Genomic DNA, 17,705 nt, shown 5'->3' with positions numbered 1-17,705 from the left:
TGTGTGTGTCTGTGTGTGTGCCAGAATATACCTTGCACTTGCAGAGTCAGGGTTTGGCATTTGGTCAGGATAGTTAATATAAATTATGTCTATGAGGGTCCTCATACTGATAGAAATGCAACAAAACTGGGTAGGACTGTGTCTGCACACACACACACACCCACACACACACACACTCTTCCATTTGCACTCTGCTGTATCCCTGTTCCCTGATACATCAGAAGATTCCAGACCTGTCACTTTCAATGATGAAACAAAGTTCAGCCCAGAGCAAGAGAGCCCAGAGGCACACTCACAGTACCACGGAGACAGAATGTGGACCGGGAGAGACGGGAGTGATAAAAATAGGGGGGATGTGACGATATAGGTCAAAGAGAGAAATTCTAGACTGGAGTTGTGCAACGGTGTGAGACATTGCGGAGGAAAGGAGGGGGAAAAGAAGAATGAGGGGGTGAATCCGAGACTTACCCAGCCAGCTTCTGTTTAAGTAGACGGAGACAAACACGGGAGGAACAGTGAAGAAGTCCACGACTGAGTTGACCTCCAGCCAGAACCACAGCTTATCATTGGCTGCTATAAACTAGCAAGAGAAAAGGAGACTTTTACAGTGATGCAAACATTGGCAACAAATCCCCTCATCGCCCCGATTCTTCTCATTTGGCTCCTCGGACAAATGGCTAAAGCTCTGGCACACTTGCTGAGTCATGCAAACGGCTGGTGTGGTAAGAAGCGTACAAGTTTATGTATTCTTTCATGCCGGATGTCGGGTTTCTGCTCCGCCATCACATCGCTATTCACAGGCTAAGGTGAAATCTGCCAGTGTTTTCAGGTACGGTGAGCGAGGGTGCGGCTAACTTACTCGCAGGCCAAAGTAAAGAAGGAAGAAGACGTTGAAGGCCATGTCGATCTGTAGTGTAAAGTCTTTGTAGAAGTTCTGGCAGGATTCTATGGGACTGGAGAGAAAAAGAGAAATAAAATAAGACATATGACAAACACTGATGAGCCGATTCGGGACCAATCCAACCATCCGTCTTCTTCCTGCCGTGGCTCCAGAGGAGAGGAAGCAGCAGTTCTTCCCTTATAAATCCTTGGACACATTAAATGGTCCAACCTCTTTAACACATTCAGTCAGGTGTCATTGGAATGACCTTGAGAAATGCATTAATGATGGCAGAACAGCGAATGTTAATCAGAGAGAACAACAGCTGCTACGAGGTGACAGTAAAATAGGAATAAATTATTCAGCCTGCCAAACATAAGAATATTCCGGAGGACCTTCCACTGCCGACCGTGCGGCTTTTAACGGAGCGCAACAGGCAGACGGAGGATGATAAATGACTTGTTATCTGTCTGGGGTGTCAAATAATCCATCTTTATGTCCACCTTGTGATGATTATCCATTAGCTGGTGGCTGCTTTCAGCAAAAGCAATAATAAACAGAAGAGCCGCTCCGGCTCCTCTCGGCTGTGGGCACGGAGCGTCGGCCTCTGAGTAATGAGGAAATCCCACAGTATAAATTCATGAGTGCTGTGCGTGAGGTGGAGCTGGCTATAGGGGACCTTTGGGAATGTGCAGACTGCCGAGGGAACACGCGCGCTCCCGATACGTCCAAATTAAACGTCTGCAAAGACATTTGGATGCATGGAGCCCATAGGGGCAGAGGGGGAGCTCTCCGACCTCCGGAGCGACGATGCTTAATCACGTCTCATTCGACTGGGAACATCCTATCGTGATATCCCATTATGTGGATGGCGGATCGGCAAGAGGAGACGGATTGTTTCAAGACAGCGATCCATCAAGAGTAACCTTGTGGTTCAAGCCACAGCTATTTTTCTAAAGCCAATCATTTGGCTTTCCTTAAGCCGATATACTGTATATATTTTTATTTATTTATTTTTTTTAAACGGCGCCATCAGAGGTTGGACAGAGGCTAATTCACTTCTGACCCCACTAACGACTTGGCATCGATCTTGCCTTAATGCTCCATTATTTACCCTCTGTGATGATGTGATTCTCTGTGCATGAAGCTAAACAAGGGCGGCGCTGCCCGTCATGAATCACATATAGAGCCTGGACGTTTGCCCTGCGTGCTCATTAAATGTCATTTTATATCAATAGCGTCTGCGGGTGGAAGGATGCGCATCAAGACGCTCAGTTTTCCCAAATCCTGAACCCTGAAGCACAGGCCAAGCGAGCTCGTTCACAGTGCTGTGCATCAGAATGCAGAGATATGAGTTAAATAAATGAAAATATATCACACATGAGCATATAGAAAACAGATGGTGCACACAAGGGACCGTTTGGAATGGTCACTGTAGCGTTTCCCCCTGAGCCCGACGTTGACCTCATTCCGGATAACCACTCATCAACAGTCACGTGACCCAACGCGTTCTCCGGAACACAAAAAGATCATGGCGTCACATAAAGGCGCTGAGCAGCGACACACAATCCGATGTATATGCAGCAATTTATAACTCAGATGGTTGTTTTTTCTAAGTGCTAAAGAATGATTGTTTGTTTTATTTAACTGGCTTTGCTGCACCAACACGATACCAAACTAATGATAGAGACAAAAACACAATGAATCAGTGTTTCCTCATCCGTTCTCATTAGTAGTGTCGATGATGTACAGTTAAAAGAGGTGCAACTTAATGGGATTCCTGTTTTCAATGTCACTTCACACCAGGGAGCCACGAGGGATTCCTGATCACATGCTGCCAGTGTCTTGCAGAAAATAGATCTGCCCACCATACTTCTTGCTCCTCTTTAAGCCCTGACATGGCTCGGGGTTACACAGGAAGCAGGGAAAGAGAAGGGAGGAGGGGGCGGGAGACGGGAGCTCTGGGACGTGGCAAAGGCGAAAATGTTAAGAGGATCAAGCTATGGATAGAGGGAAGTGTGTACTTGGAACGCATGTGCACACACGCTACACAGGACAATATTTTCCTGAGGAAGGCTGTAGCGTTGTTCCGGGGTTAAGCTCCTCTGACCTGGAATTCTTCATCTGGAAAAACGTGAGCAGAAAGGTAAAACTCACAAGGGCAAAGGAGTGTGTTGATGCTGACGTTCTAAAAATAGCCCTAAACACCTTCAGCCAGTTGGGGGGAGCCCACCATTCGTTAGTCTACTCATGACCTTGGCTGGCTGCAGGAGAAGCAGTGAGACTGCCCCCCCCCCCCACACACACACACACCCCCACAGTAACATGGGCTGCCTGCCTCACCGCAGCTTTTCGGAATATTTCATGTCTGTTTGGGAAAAGTCTCAGCTATAACAGAACTAATAGCACAGGTCAGTGAGACGTCTGAGGTCCTAAACACCTAAATGGATCAAGTAGAATATTTATAAATGCCAAAAATAAATTCACTATTTCATGCTGTCAGGTTTGGCGCCGAGGATCAAGAGACTGCATCAAAGTATAAAGCAAAATTACACTTAAATCATGCTGATAATGGCCACATTAACACAGAAATGTGGAATTATGTTTAGGCTGGTTTAGGCTGGTCACTGGTGTAGCCACATGAAAGGGCCCGTCTTCCTCCTGTTAGTGAGATTAGATTTGAGTTTATATTTAACTGATGTTGTGGGCAAAAAGGCACTCTCATTCCAGTTTCTGTCTGAGGTTTACCAAGTTAATTGAATGAGTGGCCCATGCTGAGCTCTAAAAATAGCCACTCCACCCGACATTGAAGGATAACTGGCGACTCCAACAGCAAATGGCCTCTATATCGCCGTGGTGACAATGACACACGGCCATAGGCTGCTAGATCCCAACCAAGGACTGACCAGAAATGCAACTTCTCTAAAAATGCAACAGTTACAGGACTCACTGACCCATAAGGTGTGTTAGCTTTAGCATGAAAATGTTACATTGCGTGAGAGATCAGTCATATGTTAGGCTGACATTGCTACAGTGTCATGCCACCATTTACCTTGACGACACTAGCTCAGCGCTATACCCAGAGCTTTCTTTGGAAGTGTGAAAAGGCAGTATTGATTGTGGAGAGTAATAATAATCTATAAAGCAATAAACACTCAGGAGATTGTTATTTAATGTACCTGTCAGGTGTTGATGTTAAGGACTTATTCATTATAATTAGAAGTGTAAGGCTCATCCTCACACCTTTCTAGTTCCAATGTCATTACCCCCCCTCCCCGCAGGCTCTTCCTCACCCTCATTTAGACTTTGTTCTGTGAGGCTTGGTCCATATCTGTTATCCGTCCATCCATCCATTTTCTGATAACCACCGTTTATTACGGTGCTGGCATTGATCTGGTTGCCATAGTTACGCGTCCTTGAAAGGCCTCTTTGAGAGAAAGCGTCGTTTTTAACGTGACTGTGAATATGTGTGTGTGCATTAAGAGGTATGTGGCAAAGATCGGGCCAGAAATAGACACAGAAGTGGAACAAGGGCATCCCTTTAAGGGCTGCCTCCAGGACTCTGTCCTACATTTCTTTCCTATTTGTTTTATGGGAACACAAAGACGTCAGAGGAAGAGATGGAGGTGAGGGCTAAAGTAATAAAGCAGATTCCGATCTGGGAGAGGCCACTTTACCAATATGCAGAGAACCAGGAAAGGAGCCGCTTTATCCTACAGCTCGATGCCCTCGACAGAAAAAGGGCCGCTTGCGTTTCTGTTGACCAAAGTAAGTTCAGTCATTCAGCTAAATCACAACAATGCTGTTGCCAAGGCAACAACTATAGCAGCAGTTTCTCCCTTCAACTTGGAACTTGGACAGTTTTTGTTCCTTTATACATCACATAATATTTTACTATCACAGACAGTTTCAGGGTAGAATATTCTGCTAGGAAAGCCCTTAAGTCCTGGCCAAGAGACAAAGATATTAATGGAATTCATTTGTCTTTGCATGTTTTGTGTAAGTATGTGTGTGTCGTTGCATGTTTCCCCAAGAGGTTTCCCTGCTTCGTGTCACGCAGGTTGCTGCCATTAAAATTCCCACTATTTACTGAGGCTTTGAGTTCAGAATGATGTTATGCAGAGGACTGAGCCTGAACGATTCATTTTAGTGTGCCCTCAGTCTTTGGGGGCCTCATTTCTGCCCATAAAAAGGTGACCTATACATTTGCACATGTCAATTTCCTGATTAGCGGTTTGATATAAAGCATTTCCAGCATTCTGGGGGAATATGAGTCATCTAGTCGTGCTGTGAATACTAATGGAATCCCACGCACCGGATAGTAATGAGAGGAAGAGGATTTGTCAATATCTGTGCCCTTGAGATGAAAATATAGGCACTCATTTGTAGTTCTTGGTGGATTCAGGTCTAAATCTTAAGCAACTCCCACATTTTAATGTATGTTTTTTGTCAATATTTAACCCCCTCCCTGCTGGATGCGGAAAGAGAGGCTCCATGTCAGTTATTTAAATCTTTTGGACATAAAGATCTACAATTTGAGGTCCCTCTATGTTAGCTTCCTGGATTTGGCTATTCACTGTACATAGAACATACAAAATTATCATCAGCGGAGTCTATTTGTCCTAGATGGGCTCGAGCGATGCATGGCTGGATGATTCCGAGACTGCAAATATGAGGCCATAGCCATCACGCATCCAGGCGGTGACAACAAATCTTTCACAATAGACAGTTATGGCCGATTTAGCATCTGGTCAAATCTCTGACAAGTAGCTGGAACTGTCGAGCACATAAGAGGCTCCGGCTGCTGGAGTGAAAATACGCTTGGCCTTGATGATGTCAGAGCCCCCAGAGTCAGCTGAACCCTCTTTGCATTGATCATCAGACCCCCTGGGAGGATGTGCACACTTTAGTGACAAGCTTAAGCTAATCACGATGATGAGGGCTGAGAGGGCCTGAGCCTGATGGGAATATGGAGATCAGAGCAACACTGAAGAGAAACCAGATGATACAGAAGGTGATGGAATTGCCTGTGATGAGGGAATCCTACATGTGAGAGTCCTTCAGCTCTGCAGCAGAATACAGAAGGTTTTTACATAACTGTCATCTGTCAGGTTTACCCCTAATAAGCATCAACGTCATTGCCAATCATCGTGGATGGGTTAAGCAGACAGCTCGTTTTAACAAGCAAACTAGTGCAACATTGCATTTATTCAGGTTTCTTGGCATTTGTGGATCCAAATGTTCAAATGCCTCGATGTTTAGAGAAAAGGAATTCTTCATGTCAGGAAGCTTTAGCCTTTAAACCAATAATACAGTATTAAACTGTATAATAATTCCCTAAATACATTTGTAACTGGTAATTTATTTCATTAAGAATCAAAGGTTAATTTTAAGCTAACTGGGAGAAAGGCAGCTGTGATTTTAGTCTAAGAATGAGCGGTGAATGTCTTTTTTTAAAGACAGATGTGAAAAAGGAGGATAATAAAGAGATTTTTAGTGTAAACAGAGGCAAGGATGCAGGAGAGACACGAGCAATGTTTCAATTCTGAGGTTTAAATGGACAACTGAACTCATGCCAGGGATAATTTACCACTGTTGATGAGATAAGAATGCAGAAGGCTGGACTGCCTTTAGATTAGTTCAGGGAAAAAAGGACATTTCTAAGCCTTTCAGACTGAGCTCCCTCAAGAGCATCCGATCAAAGTCCACTGATTTTGGTATCAGTGGCACCAAATTGCAGGGAGCTTGTCATTACGTAGAGATAACATGCTGCAGGGGAGCAAAGGACAAACAAATGTGTATGAAACTGGACCGTGGCCAGTTTGTTAAGGTCCCCCTGTGATCAACATCCCATAACCAGCGGCGCTGCAGCGAACATTTCAGGCTTTTCATAAATTCGCTGGTGTGTGAAACAGGATAAATGCACCCCAACCTTAAAGGGACTGAGGTGTCGTGATACGAGGACAAAAAACAAACTGTAATATATTCATAAATGTCAGGCTGATTTTTACCCAAAAGCGCAGCATCTTCCCACGTTTGTGTGCTCAGGAGGCCCCACATCTAAACCCGAGGGGGAAACGCTTCAGCGAGAGCTTTAAATTCAGAGTTTGGCTCTGGATGGCAACTGCGGTGGCTTCAGAGAGATGCCAGTGCGTCTCTGGGTGGCTGCCAGCCAGGGACTCGACTCACAACACAAACGCACACACAGAAACTTACAGACAGCACGATATCCGCCTGCCTCTGTTACCATGGAAACTGACAGGCCTCCCATTGAAAAATCCTCCGATGCAGGTGTGTGTGTGTGTGTGTGTGTGCGCGCGCTGGTGAATACTTTTGTGGGGGTGTGACGATGTACATTTGCATTTCAGAGATTGCTGTTTGCAGAGATGAGCAAGGACACTTACAAATACATGCAAAAAACCTTCTTTTTAAAAGTTTACTGCGCTTTATTTAAGTTTAGAGCAGCACAGAAAACCAAAATATAGATACTTACTCTGAGGAGTCTATAAAGTAGATCCCAAGGGCCCCGATGCTGAGTGCAAAGACCAACACCACCTGCAGAGAAACACAAACAAGGGAAATTACGTTCACGCACGGGGCATCCCCCCGAAACCCCCCAGCCCATTTCACAGCCCCCTGTGGGTCACAGACCTCACATCTTCATGAGGGCTTTATCTATCTGCTCCACTGAACTCAAGGTCAGTTCAAGGCAGCCAAACACAGGACGCAGGGCTGCCGAGCGCGGGTTGAGACCCGGGTCTGACAGTTATCAAGTGAAGCCGGGCATTGTGAGGGACGGTGACCCTGGGAATCGATTTAAACCAGCCCAAGCTCCATATGGCAGCAGATGATCGCCGCTGTAATCATAATCATTTCCACAAGCAGCTGCCCAGCGCAGGCAGAACGCTGCAGCCCAGGCCATCTTTCCTTCTATTCAGTGGTCTCACAATAGAAGCCCACTGGCCACGCTGATTGTCTCATTCATTATTGATGATGGCAGCTTGATTACTTCCACGTGACGGTCTCTTGGATCGAACCGGTGCATTGTGACTGGGGAGTTAAGTAAACCCTTCATACCCCTGAATTTTTTATGGCTTACTGCTTGAATGGAAGACAATTGCAGGGTTGTTCAGGCTCAGAATAAGCTCAGAAGCCAAAGACCTAAATGGTTTCTCCACACACAGGGCAAGAGGATCAGAATGAAACTGGAAGATAACATCTGGCTTTTCATTTGAAAAGCTCCCCATGGGTCTGCTCTTGATGGGAAGTCATTACTGGGGGACATTATCTGATCTAATCTCGCAATATGTACTAATACTTAAGTGCAAAATAATTATTACAAAGCTGACAAAGGTGATTTAATATCAATATTATATTTGGTTCAAACACTGTCATTTGTAATAAGTCCTGTTGCCAGGCAGCACAGTGGTGCACCGCCACCCCATCATAAGGAGGTTCTGGGTTTGTGCCTGTCGGGCTTCTCTGCAGGACCTGCGCCCCCCCCCCCCCCCCCCCCCCACCACACAACCATTCGTGGGATACGTGAATTGCTTCATTTAAACTGACCTTAGGTGTGAATAGCTGTCTTTTTCTATATGTTAGCCGCGTGATGAGCTGGCAACTTGTCCAGCGTCTAGTCCACCTCCTGCCCAAAGGCAATTAGAATAGGCTTCGGCCCCTCCCCGCCCCCCCGGAAGTGGACATTGGCAAATATATGGAGCATGACTCCAAACATGGTGGCATGCACTCACAAGCATATTTAAACGTCTGTCTGTAATAACAAATACTGTTGTAATAGTGCAAAACAATACTTTTTAAGATCAACAATCCCCTGAAGCTAGATATTGGTATTTACTGGATAGGATGTATAGCAGAGAGAGAGAGAGAGAGAGAGAGAGAGAGGCCGAGACAGAAGAAGGAAGGAGTGAGTGAAGGGAGGAGTGTGGCTCCCAGAGCTGGGCAGTGAACGGCACAGACCCAGTGATGAGCCGAGGAGCGTCATCATCTTAAACTGACCCAGTTATTCAGCTGTGAATGCCAAACCCCCCCTTCACCCCTTCCCCCCCAACATTCCTCTCATGCGCTCCTCCTTTGCAGAGCATCTACAACAGCTTGCCGTCGAGCCGATTCAAGCAACCGCCTCCAAATCAGCCGCAGTAACGACGTGCAGGCTTCACGAGCGATAAGGACTTAAACAGCGGCGAGGACGGCGGCCATGTTTGGGCACCGCTGTCGTATTTTTAGCTCCTCAATTAAGCTGCTCATATTCATATTTCATGATTCACAGGCTATTAAATGCCACGAGTAAGTCACGTTTGTTAGCAACACGCCGTCAGCGTCGAGGCAGAGGAGACGCATGTTTTCTCTTTGATGGCGTTGTAGGTTTTCACTGCTGTATCTCCTGCTATATTTAAAGTGCAAAGCCAATTCTGTCAGATGTTTCCTGAGGTCTGCTTTAGCAGGCATCTTGGAAGACTCCAACCGCAGAGGACGGCAGGGAGGAATTGTGGGCGCGCATGTCCATTCCACGGCGTGCAGGTTTCAGGTTCCAGTGCTGCATGTGGGCTAGAGGTAGCACCTCTCACATGACACCATCAGTCTGTTAACACATAATAACGCAACTTCAACGCATAAACACAAACACCAGCCTGGCTCCCTCAGCTCAAAGTGTTTTGATGGCTCAATATGAAAGGCTGCAGGAGTCAACTAGGGTTCGACCGCTCTGTTAAAACATGATTTAAGACGCAAAGACAGAGGTGATGTGGGCTGGTGGAGAGAATAAACACTTCAGATTAATGCTAAATTAGGTTAATAGAAGATTATGAATTGATCCTTGGTGTGAGAGACTCCACAGTTGCACACTGACCGCCTCCGTTTTAAATCTAGATATTCAGGGTGACAAACCACGACTAATTTATTTGCAGTTTGCACATGTAATGCAGGTATATGTCTGTTCCTCTCCTCTTTATGTCCCCCACACTTCCTCTTCTTCCTTTACCCAACCAACTATCATGAAGGTCACCTTCACATGAGCCTGGTCCTGCTCAAGGTTTCTACACCTACAGCCAATATTGACTGTAACTGATGCTGTAGAAATAAAGTCCAATTGATCTGTTTACGTAAGTGAATGACACGGATGGATGGATGGATGGATGGATGGATGGATGGATGGATGGATGGATGGATGGATGGATGGATGGATGGGTGGATGGATGGATGGATGGATGGATGGATGGATGGGTGGGTGGGTGGGTGGGTGGGTGGAGTATTTTTTAAACAGTCTATATTCTATATACTGACAAAAGCACGAGCACTCTTGGGTCAAAGAGCTGGTCGGAACTGTTCCTCAACACTTGGAGCCTCTGGTGGAGATCATGGTGAGACTGAGTAAGACCAGTGTTTGAGAGTGTGAGCAGAGTTAGCCGTTGGGCTGGAGTAAATTAATCCCTGAATTCTTTCCTGTTAAGAGGACTTCCCCTGACTTGAAAAGGCATGTTTTTAATCTTTAAAATAAAAGCCCAGAGGAGCAGTTTCTTATTAATTCAACCCTCAGATTATGGCTGGTCACACTTGGTGTGTTGGTCCGCAGGGTTTGGATAAAGGTTGAAACTTTTACAAAACTTTTTTTTTTTTTTTGTTAAATTAAAAGACACACAATTCCTGCCAAGTATGAATAAAAATCATATCCTGCACGTCAACATGGGGAAAATGAGCAGATTCCAGGAACATTAACTTTGATCTCCAGGAGCCCTGAGGCTGCTTTCTCTTTCCGTCTTAGACAACAAAAAAAGGTCATCCAAGGTCACATTATGTCTTTAGTGGGATTTAAACAATGTTGTCCTCAAGCCTATTTATTAATGGGGTCATGCTTGAAGGAAAATATGCAAAATATGAGATTGATGCTGCAGCAGGAAAGGATTTCAAGGTCTTCGTGGTGGTTTTTCTTTTAGTAAACGAGGTGCAGTGAGCATATAGCAATATTTGTTCAGAATAATATGAGTTAGTCAAACAGATACACCTCACTCATTTGAATTGTCACAGTATTTGCAAACATCGCAGCAAACGCCGCCAAATCACCACGCAGTCGCCCGGCAGCGCCGCCAGTCCAGATTCCAAAGGGAAGAAGGTCACGAGCGGCTGCGCAGGGAGACAGCATTAATGGAAATGTGTCAAAAAGAAACCTCCATTAAAGTTGGATGGCACACATCAGAAGGCTTCGTGATCCCACCTTCCCACCTCGGGTATCAGTGGGGTATAAGACGGCTACACAGGTGGGTGAATGATCTGACATTCTGTCAGGGAAAAATAGGCTTTCAATTCCAGTCACACACTGCGGAACTGCAGACTGTTGACTACTGGATGGCTAAAAAGAACAGCTATAGATTTTCTCCAATAAAAAGAACATGTGTTCAACACTTAACATGCTTTAAATGCTTCAGCAGCTTTAAGGAACGTTGAAGAATCCATCTGACCTTGTCTAAAGACAGTCCAGTCCGAGGATATCGGAATACTGGAAAATCCAATTCGGTCGGTCTGAGTTTTAGCCTGCTGAGAGGTCGTGTCTGTAGCAGACTCTCAACGCTTGAATGTCAGCTGACACCTATTACAGCTGTTGCCCGTGACTGAAATAATGACAGTTTAGATGTCCTTAACTGTGTTTTATCTCTTACATTCATAGCAGCCGTTTTATTTTAAATATCTCGATATAGCCCCTCGTTAGCCTAACCTTTCCATTCCATAAATCTGCAATAGGACTGCAGTGTGCAGTGGTTTAGCATATTTGGCTGTCAAATTAACCACTTATGCCTAAAATTCAAATATTCCATCTATAAATTATGAGGGGAATGGAAATGCTCGCTGAAGTCTAAGTTATTCACTTCATCTTCAGCTCTGCCTGTCTGCAGTAGAGGCAGAGAGAAGCTCTCCTTCTGTAATAAAATGGCTCTAATCATCAAAAAGGGTTGATGTGGAGGTGGAAAATAAGCTTTAATGATTATATTGGAGCGTTGTCTTCCCCTATTTGGTGTCACCATCCAAGGTCAGGCAGTGATTGTCTCCTGGGTGCACGATGTCATCCTTCAATACATCATCCGCCATCATTTTATCCTCCAGTCGGAGAAACTTATTACACATTTGCAAAGCCTGAAATGTGATACTACTGGGACTTGGACCTGAATTCGGCGTGTGAATGCACAAACGCGGCGTGAAATGTAACACTTTTGGACTGCTGACTCAATTTAAAATTTTGGCAACGCCGGCACGACAGGTGCAAACTAACGAGCCACGGCGTGCAGAACAAGAGCCTGCTTGCACGGCTACAGCTGATGCGCCTGTTGGCAGGGGGCGCAAAAATTCAACACACAGGTTTACACAATTACGAACAACCGAGCCGAACATTTCGACAAAAGTGCCGGATCCTGCTGCTCATCCCCAAAATCATGGTCCGGAAATCTGGAACTCTTGGTCAGAGATATCAAGTGCTGATTTACGACCTTTTAAGGACGTTAGCCAGGCTATTTAGAGGTCAGCATGTAGCAGAATGCTAACAATCATCTATACAGCATATAGAGCGTTATTAAAATGCCAGCTAGTGTTGCCACACCCCTGAAAGCGGCTCTTTTTAACCCCCGTCGCCTTCATGAGACAGACGCACACACTCACGCTTGTACCCAGGCAACACAAACAGAGATTGATGGTGAGAGAGTGGGGATTAAGGAGGAAAGCCTCTCAGGTCTGACAAGATGACAGCTCCTAAAATGAGCGTCTGCCAGTGGGAGATGAAGATGAGGCCTGCAGGAACCTCTTACCCACCACCACGACAACCTGTCTGAAAATATCTCTGCTAAAAGTTTCTCTGTGCCGTTATTAATTCATGATTTTTTTTGTTTTGTTTTGGGGGTTTTTAGCTTGTCGAGCGCCGACTCACTCACATAAAAAAGCATCCTAATCGGCCAAGTTACTGAAAGCATGTTATACATTAAATATCATAAGAACAAGGCCCTCCTTCCTCAATACTGTTTCCCGTGTATAGGATCAGCCTCCTTAGGCAGCCAACAGGGTGACTGTGACCTTGAATGTCCACAGAGGACACCAGGAGGACAAAAGACGAGAGGGGATACAAAGATGGAGGTGATGACAGAAGGTGGAGGGATGTGAGAATATTAGAGATGGCCCTCCCCCCGTGGGACATGAGCAGCATGAAGAGGCTGCAGAAAATGGCTTGTGGCAGAGAGAGACAGAGAGACACCGGGAGAAGGATGGAGAATATTAGAGCATGTCCTCAAGGCACAGCAAAAGCTTAAATGCCACAGCGTGTACACGTGTCTTTGCCCTATTGTGTGTCTGTGTGTGTCCATATAGTGTGTTTCTGCAACATCGACACATGCTCAACCTTTGTGCACGTGCGTTTTAGTGTGAGACACAAGGGAGGACCCCTGCTGGGTTTAATGCCAGCACAGGGAAGATGTGGGAATGCAGGAAGCCACTGACAACGAATCCCAACACTTCCCACCCCAGCACACAAATGTTTCTGCATATATGCCGAATATAAGCAAAACACCTAAATAGAAATGCTTTTTTGGATCCTGGTAGAACAAAGACGCATCATGGGTGATTTATGAACAAATGTGAGCACAGTAACAGTAGCGTCTCGAGCAAAAAAGCTAACATCTGTTTTCCTAACATCTGGATTTTAATGACTTTACTCTAAGAAGGAAACAGAAAGTGAAAACTGTCACTTCCCAGTTCTCCTAAAATGATTTTCCCTTTGTGACAACTGTCAAAAGAACCATCCTCAAAGACTAATTTGCTGGTAGTGTTTCTATATTTAGAACAAAGTAGCTTCCCTGCCAGATTAGCTCTGAAATACATTTGCATATCATTTTTGCAGCGCTTCTTACTCTCGTGAAAACAGGGGAGTCACAATCAGTGACTTATATAAGTGACCAATCTATTATTATCATTACTCAACTTCAACAACAGCAGAATTTTTTCTTGTTTCAGTCTATATTAGAGTTGCAATGACTATATTGTGTCAGGAGCTATGATCAACTATACTTCCCCCTTCTTTTATATTGCTAAGCTTCAAGAAAATTCATCACGCCTTCAGCAAAATGAAGAGATAAATCTGCTATACGATTAATAAAACCCAGTCATAACACATTCTGCTCACCGCACCTGTGGCCAAACAGCAGTTGCTGCCACAGAGTTCAATTACGGCACTTTAATCACAGCATAAATCATCCCCGCCACACTTGATAACATCAAGACCTGATCACAAAGCATTTTCAATTATAATGCATCCAGAGTGATTACTCTGGAGGATGCATGGTGGCGCATCTTGCAGATTGCTTTCCCAGTCAGACTCCATCCCACCCCGGCAGAACCAGCAGCCATGGCAGCTAAAACATTAAAAACATTGGCCTCGATTGACCACCGTAACAAAACAAGAGCTGCATCAAACCCTGTTTTCCTCTTTCCGAACGCCGTTGCATCACCAGGAGACAAGACTCATCTCGCAGGAGACTCAGCGGTGACACGATCTTTATCTAATTAAATCAAGGTTTCCGTTTAATTTCCTGAAGGTTAATGAGAAGTTTATCGTTGGCAGCAGGGCCCACTTTCACTCGCTGACAACCCAGCAGGTCCTGATAAGGTAGACGGCTCGCTCGCAGCAAGGTGAAAGCTGAGAGCTGGAGTCGGAAACGCTGTATTAGTATTCTGTTTCTGTTGGCAGATGAAGCGTAGAGGGGAGCTCAGCAGCATCTCCGTGTCTCTCTCCTCAGCTTGCTCGAGGATCAGGCCCTGCGCACCAGCTGTCCGCTCCAGTCAATACGTGGGTGGATGCAGGGAACCTGCCACGGATGACCTTCACCCATCTTTAATGCCTTCACCCATCAGCAGCAGGGACTGAGGTGTCACCCTGAACGTCAGAGCGGCTTCGCCCAAAACAAGCTCACGGTGAGCTGCGAGGAGTCAAAGTTTCCTGAGAAATACTGAAATTCAGGCGTCCTTATTTTGAACTCAATGTCGTTACTGCGTGGCTCGCTGAGCTTTTGTGGCTTTGGCAGAACAGATGGATCACTTAGTAATAGTTTTTGCTTGTTTGCCTTTTGGGGCGTATGTTATTAATTCCACTTGAATCCTAGTTATTCATTCAGTAGGTAATTAAAGTCCCTTTCACAACATAACGGCTAATCCGACTCCGACAGTGTCCCTGAGGAAGTCAAACCCACCCCCATGTTTACCACCAGTAAACAACCAAAGGCAATGGCTGTTTAAGTAATTAATTTATCCATCACCCGACACAAATCAAGTGACCTTTTGTGTAGTTTCTCACGGACCCCTATTGAGGAGGCATCGAGCTGAACCCCTCCACCCCTCACCTTTACCCTGATCAGCAGCCATCGATCGCTGACCAGCGCAGTCGCCAGTATTAATGGTCAATAGCAAACATGGCTGTCAGTGGAAAGGTCAGCAGCCCGGAGCTCGGCAGGATTAAGGTCGGCTTTCTTACATCCGGTCTGGCTGTTGTCTCCAGCCAGACTCCAGGAACATATTTGGGAAAGGTTTAAGGTTGGCTCTCACATTTCCCAGCTACGCTGACACCTTTGAATGCCAAAAGTTAATGAAAAAGATAAAAAAATGCAGAAAGGGAGCAGAAACAAAGAAATCATTTCAGTGAATGAAAAAGAGATGTGGTGTTGCCATGGTGACGTGCCACCGGTGCCGACGAGGAATGCGACATGCCAGCATAAAAGTAATGAACCAACAGCGCGGCAGCGCCTTCGGAGGCTGCGACGCACACGCCCACACATGGCCCGCGTGCACGCAGCCAGACCCGTGCTGCTGCGGTCAAGACGTGCAAACAAGAACGGTTCTCCTCGCGGGTTTAACTGGTGTCTAACGGGAGGAGAGGGAAACGAGAAAAGTCACAGCTCCTCCTTTGATGCGCTGAAGCTTTGAAGTCAATACTGATGCAATTTGGGGCCAGAAGCTGAGGCAGACTTAGAAGCCTTTTAATAAGCGCTGAATGGTGGCGCCGAGCCTTTCAGGGCTTCTGTAACAAAGACACGACGCTCATTTATTCATGAGCAACATGAGACGCTATTAGAATATTTCACAAGCTGCTTTTAAGAGAAATGACAGTGGAAAATCAAAGGAAACCGGGATGTTAAAAGATCAAAATGATACTTTTGTCCTTGGATAAACCTTCCAACACTTCCACCTGCCCACTCCCAACCGTCCCTCCGTCCCTCCCCCACGCAGCGTTCCTGTGCCTCTTACATCACCTGCGTCCGTCCTGGAATGATCTCATGGAAACAGCGAGCAGCGGGCAGCCCGCGGGTGGAGGTGATGTTGTTTTAGGGACGCCATGTGACCGTGCCCAGCAGGGGCGAACGGATCTGGAATCAGGCTAAACAGATGGTCCCGACAGGCCCGGCTCCTCTGACAAGCAATTAGAAGTGCGCAGGTGTAGTCAGAAGGACTCCGAGACCATACTTGTGCTTGCTTCCTGTGTAAAAACATAATCCAAACATATAGCAACGCTTCTGCATGGAAACCGCCTCTCACCTGTTCACCCTCGCGGCTCTGCTCAGCAGAGGTGGGAGGTGTTTCCTATCTATATAACACATTATGTGACAGTTGTTTGTGTTGCTTCTTGGGTCAGTTTTCGGAGGAGTATTGATGTTGCTGCAATAATAACCTGTCCAAGCTTCACTCCCACACCCGCTCTCTCTCTCTGACTCACACCTGCTGATGTATAGATGTGATGCGAGACACTCAGAAGAGGAGGCAGCTCCTGAATCACAGGGCCGATGACACGAGGCACGTACGGAGAAACCTACACAGGGAAAATACTCGATGTTAACGATCTGGCACCTGATCAGAGCCCTGCGGGATGTTCCATTAGTACTTGGGGAGTTTATGGGAGCAGCGGATGAAGCAGGGAAATCACCGGGTACACGCACCCCGAGGTGTGTGTCTGAGACCAGAAGCTCGTTAATGAGGAAACTCTGAATTAAAATAATGATTCCAGCGATGGGCAGTTGCCAACATTCTGCTGGTCTTCTCATTCATCACCGTCTAGAACTGCATTCTGGGAAAGCTCTGAATAAATGTCTCACCATCCACTGCGTTGGTTGTGGACCTACCCGGCACCGAGTCGCTGACTACACCCGTCATCTGTGGCGGCGATGACCTGAGGAGAGTGCTGTTTCCAGAGGCTACAGAAAGAACCTAAAAATAAACGCCCCTTCGTCTTAGCTGCGTCTACATTTTCCCAATCTGCCAGGTTTTCTTTACATCCCGTGGCGCTCGTGTGTGACACCCCGTCACCTGTCAGCCTCAGGGTTTAGAGGACTTTGTGAAAAGTAAACAGAACCTCAACAATTTATTCACACGCGGAGGCCCAGAATGGAAATATTTCAGTCTAAAAGGGGGCTAGTTTGAGCTGAGGGATTCTGAACTTCCTCAAACACTCCAGGAGCAGCGGCCTGAGATTGCTTTACTTCAGTCAGGTACAGGGGCGTGATCCGATTGGTGAATATTCTTCAGTGTTGACACGCTCGGTCTACAGGAAATACATGATGGTGGCTACGTGCACGTCATCTTATGACAGGTGATCAAATAATGAAAAAGCAGGTCAGTCAACATAGGGCAGCAGCACTCCTCGCTGCTCTCTTGACCTTTCTGTGAAGGAGCTTAAAGACTGATGAGCCAGACAAAGGGCAGAGTGGAGGCAAGTGTGGGTCATCGACTTTTCAGGAACGGAGGCCGAGCTGGCAAACGGGTGGATTAATAGATGTGGGGAGAAAGGAAGAGG

The 17,705-nt window shown here is 46.1% G+C and overlaps 1 protein-coding gene across 26 annotated transcripts in view; it reads right to left on the bottom strand.

Moving 5' to 3' along the window:
• Positions 1–17,705, bottom strand: part of kcnma1a (potassium large conductance calcium-activated channel, subfamily M, alpha member 1a) — an 86,034-nt gene that overhangs the window by 42,468 nt on the left and 25,861 nt on the right. For all 26 annotated transcript variants that reach the window (XR_008952817.1, XM_057048096.1, XM_057048098.1 and 23 more), the window contains exons 3-5: positions 7,374–7,435; positions 860–953; positions 469–580 (exon numbers count right to left, since the gene is read on the bottom strand). Coding sequence is in view for 25 of the 26 variants with exons in the window: in XM_057048096.1 (XP_056904076.1) it covers positions 469–580; positions 860–953; positions 7,374–7,435 (268 nt within the window). In the remaining variant the exon portion in view is untranslated. The remainder of the gene's footprint in view (positions 1–468; positions 581–859; positions 954–7,373; positions 7,436–17,705) is intronic.

Source organism: Takifugu flavidus, chromosome 11 (genome assembly GCF_003711565.1).
Source record: "Takifugu flavidus isolate HTHZ2018 chromosome 11, ASM371156v2, whole genome shotgun sequence".
In the NCBI taxonomy this organism is placed as follows: Eukaryota; Metazoa; Chordata; class Actinopteri; order Tetraodontiformes; family Tetraodontidae; genus Takifugu; species Takifugu flavidus.
This window is presented reverse-complemented; position numbering and strand designations above follow the sequence as displayed.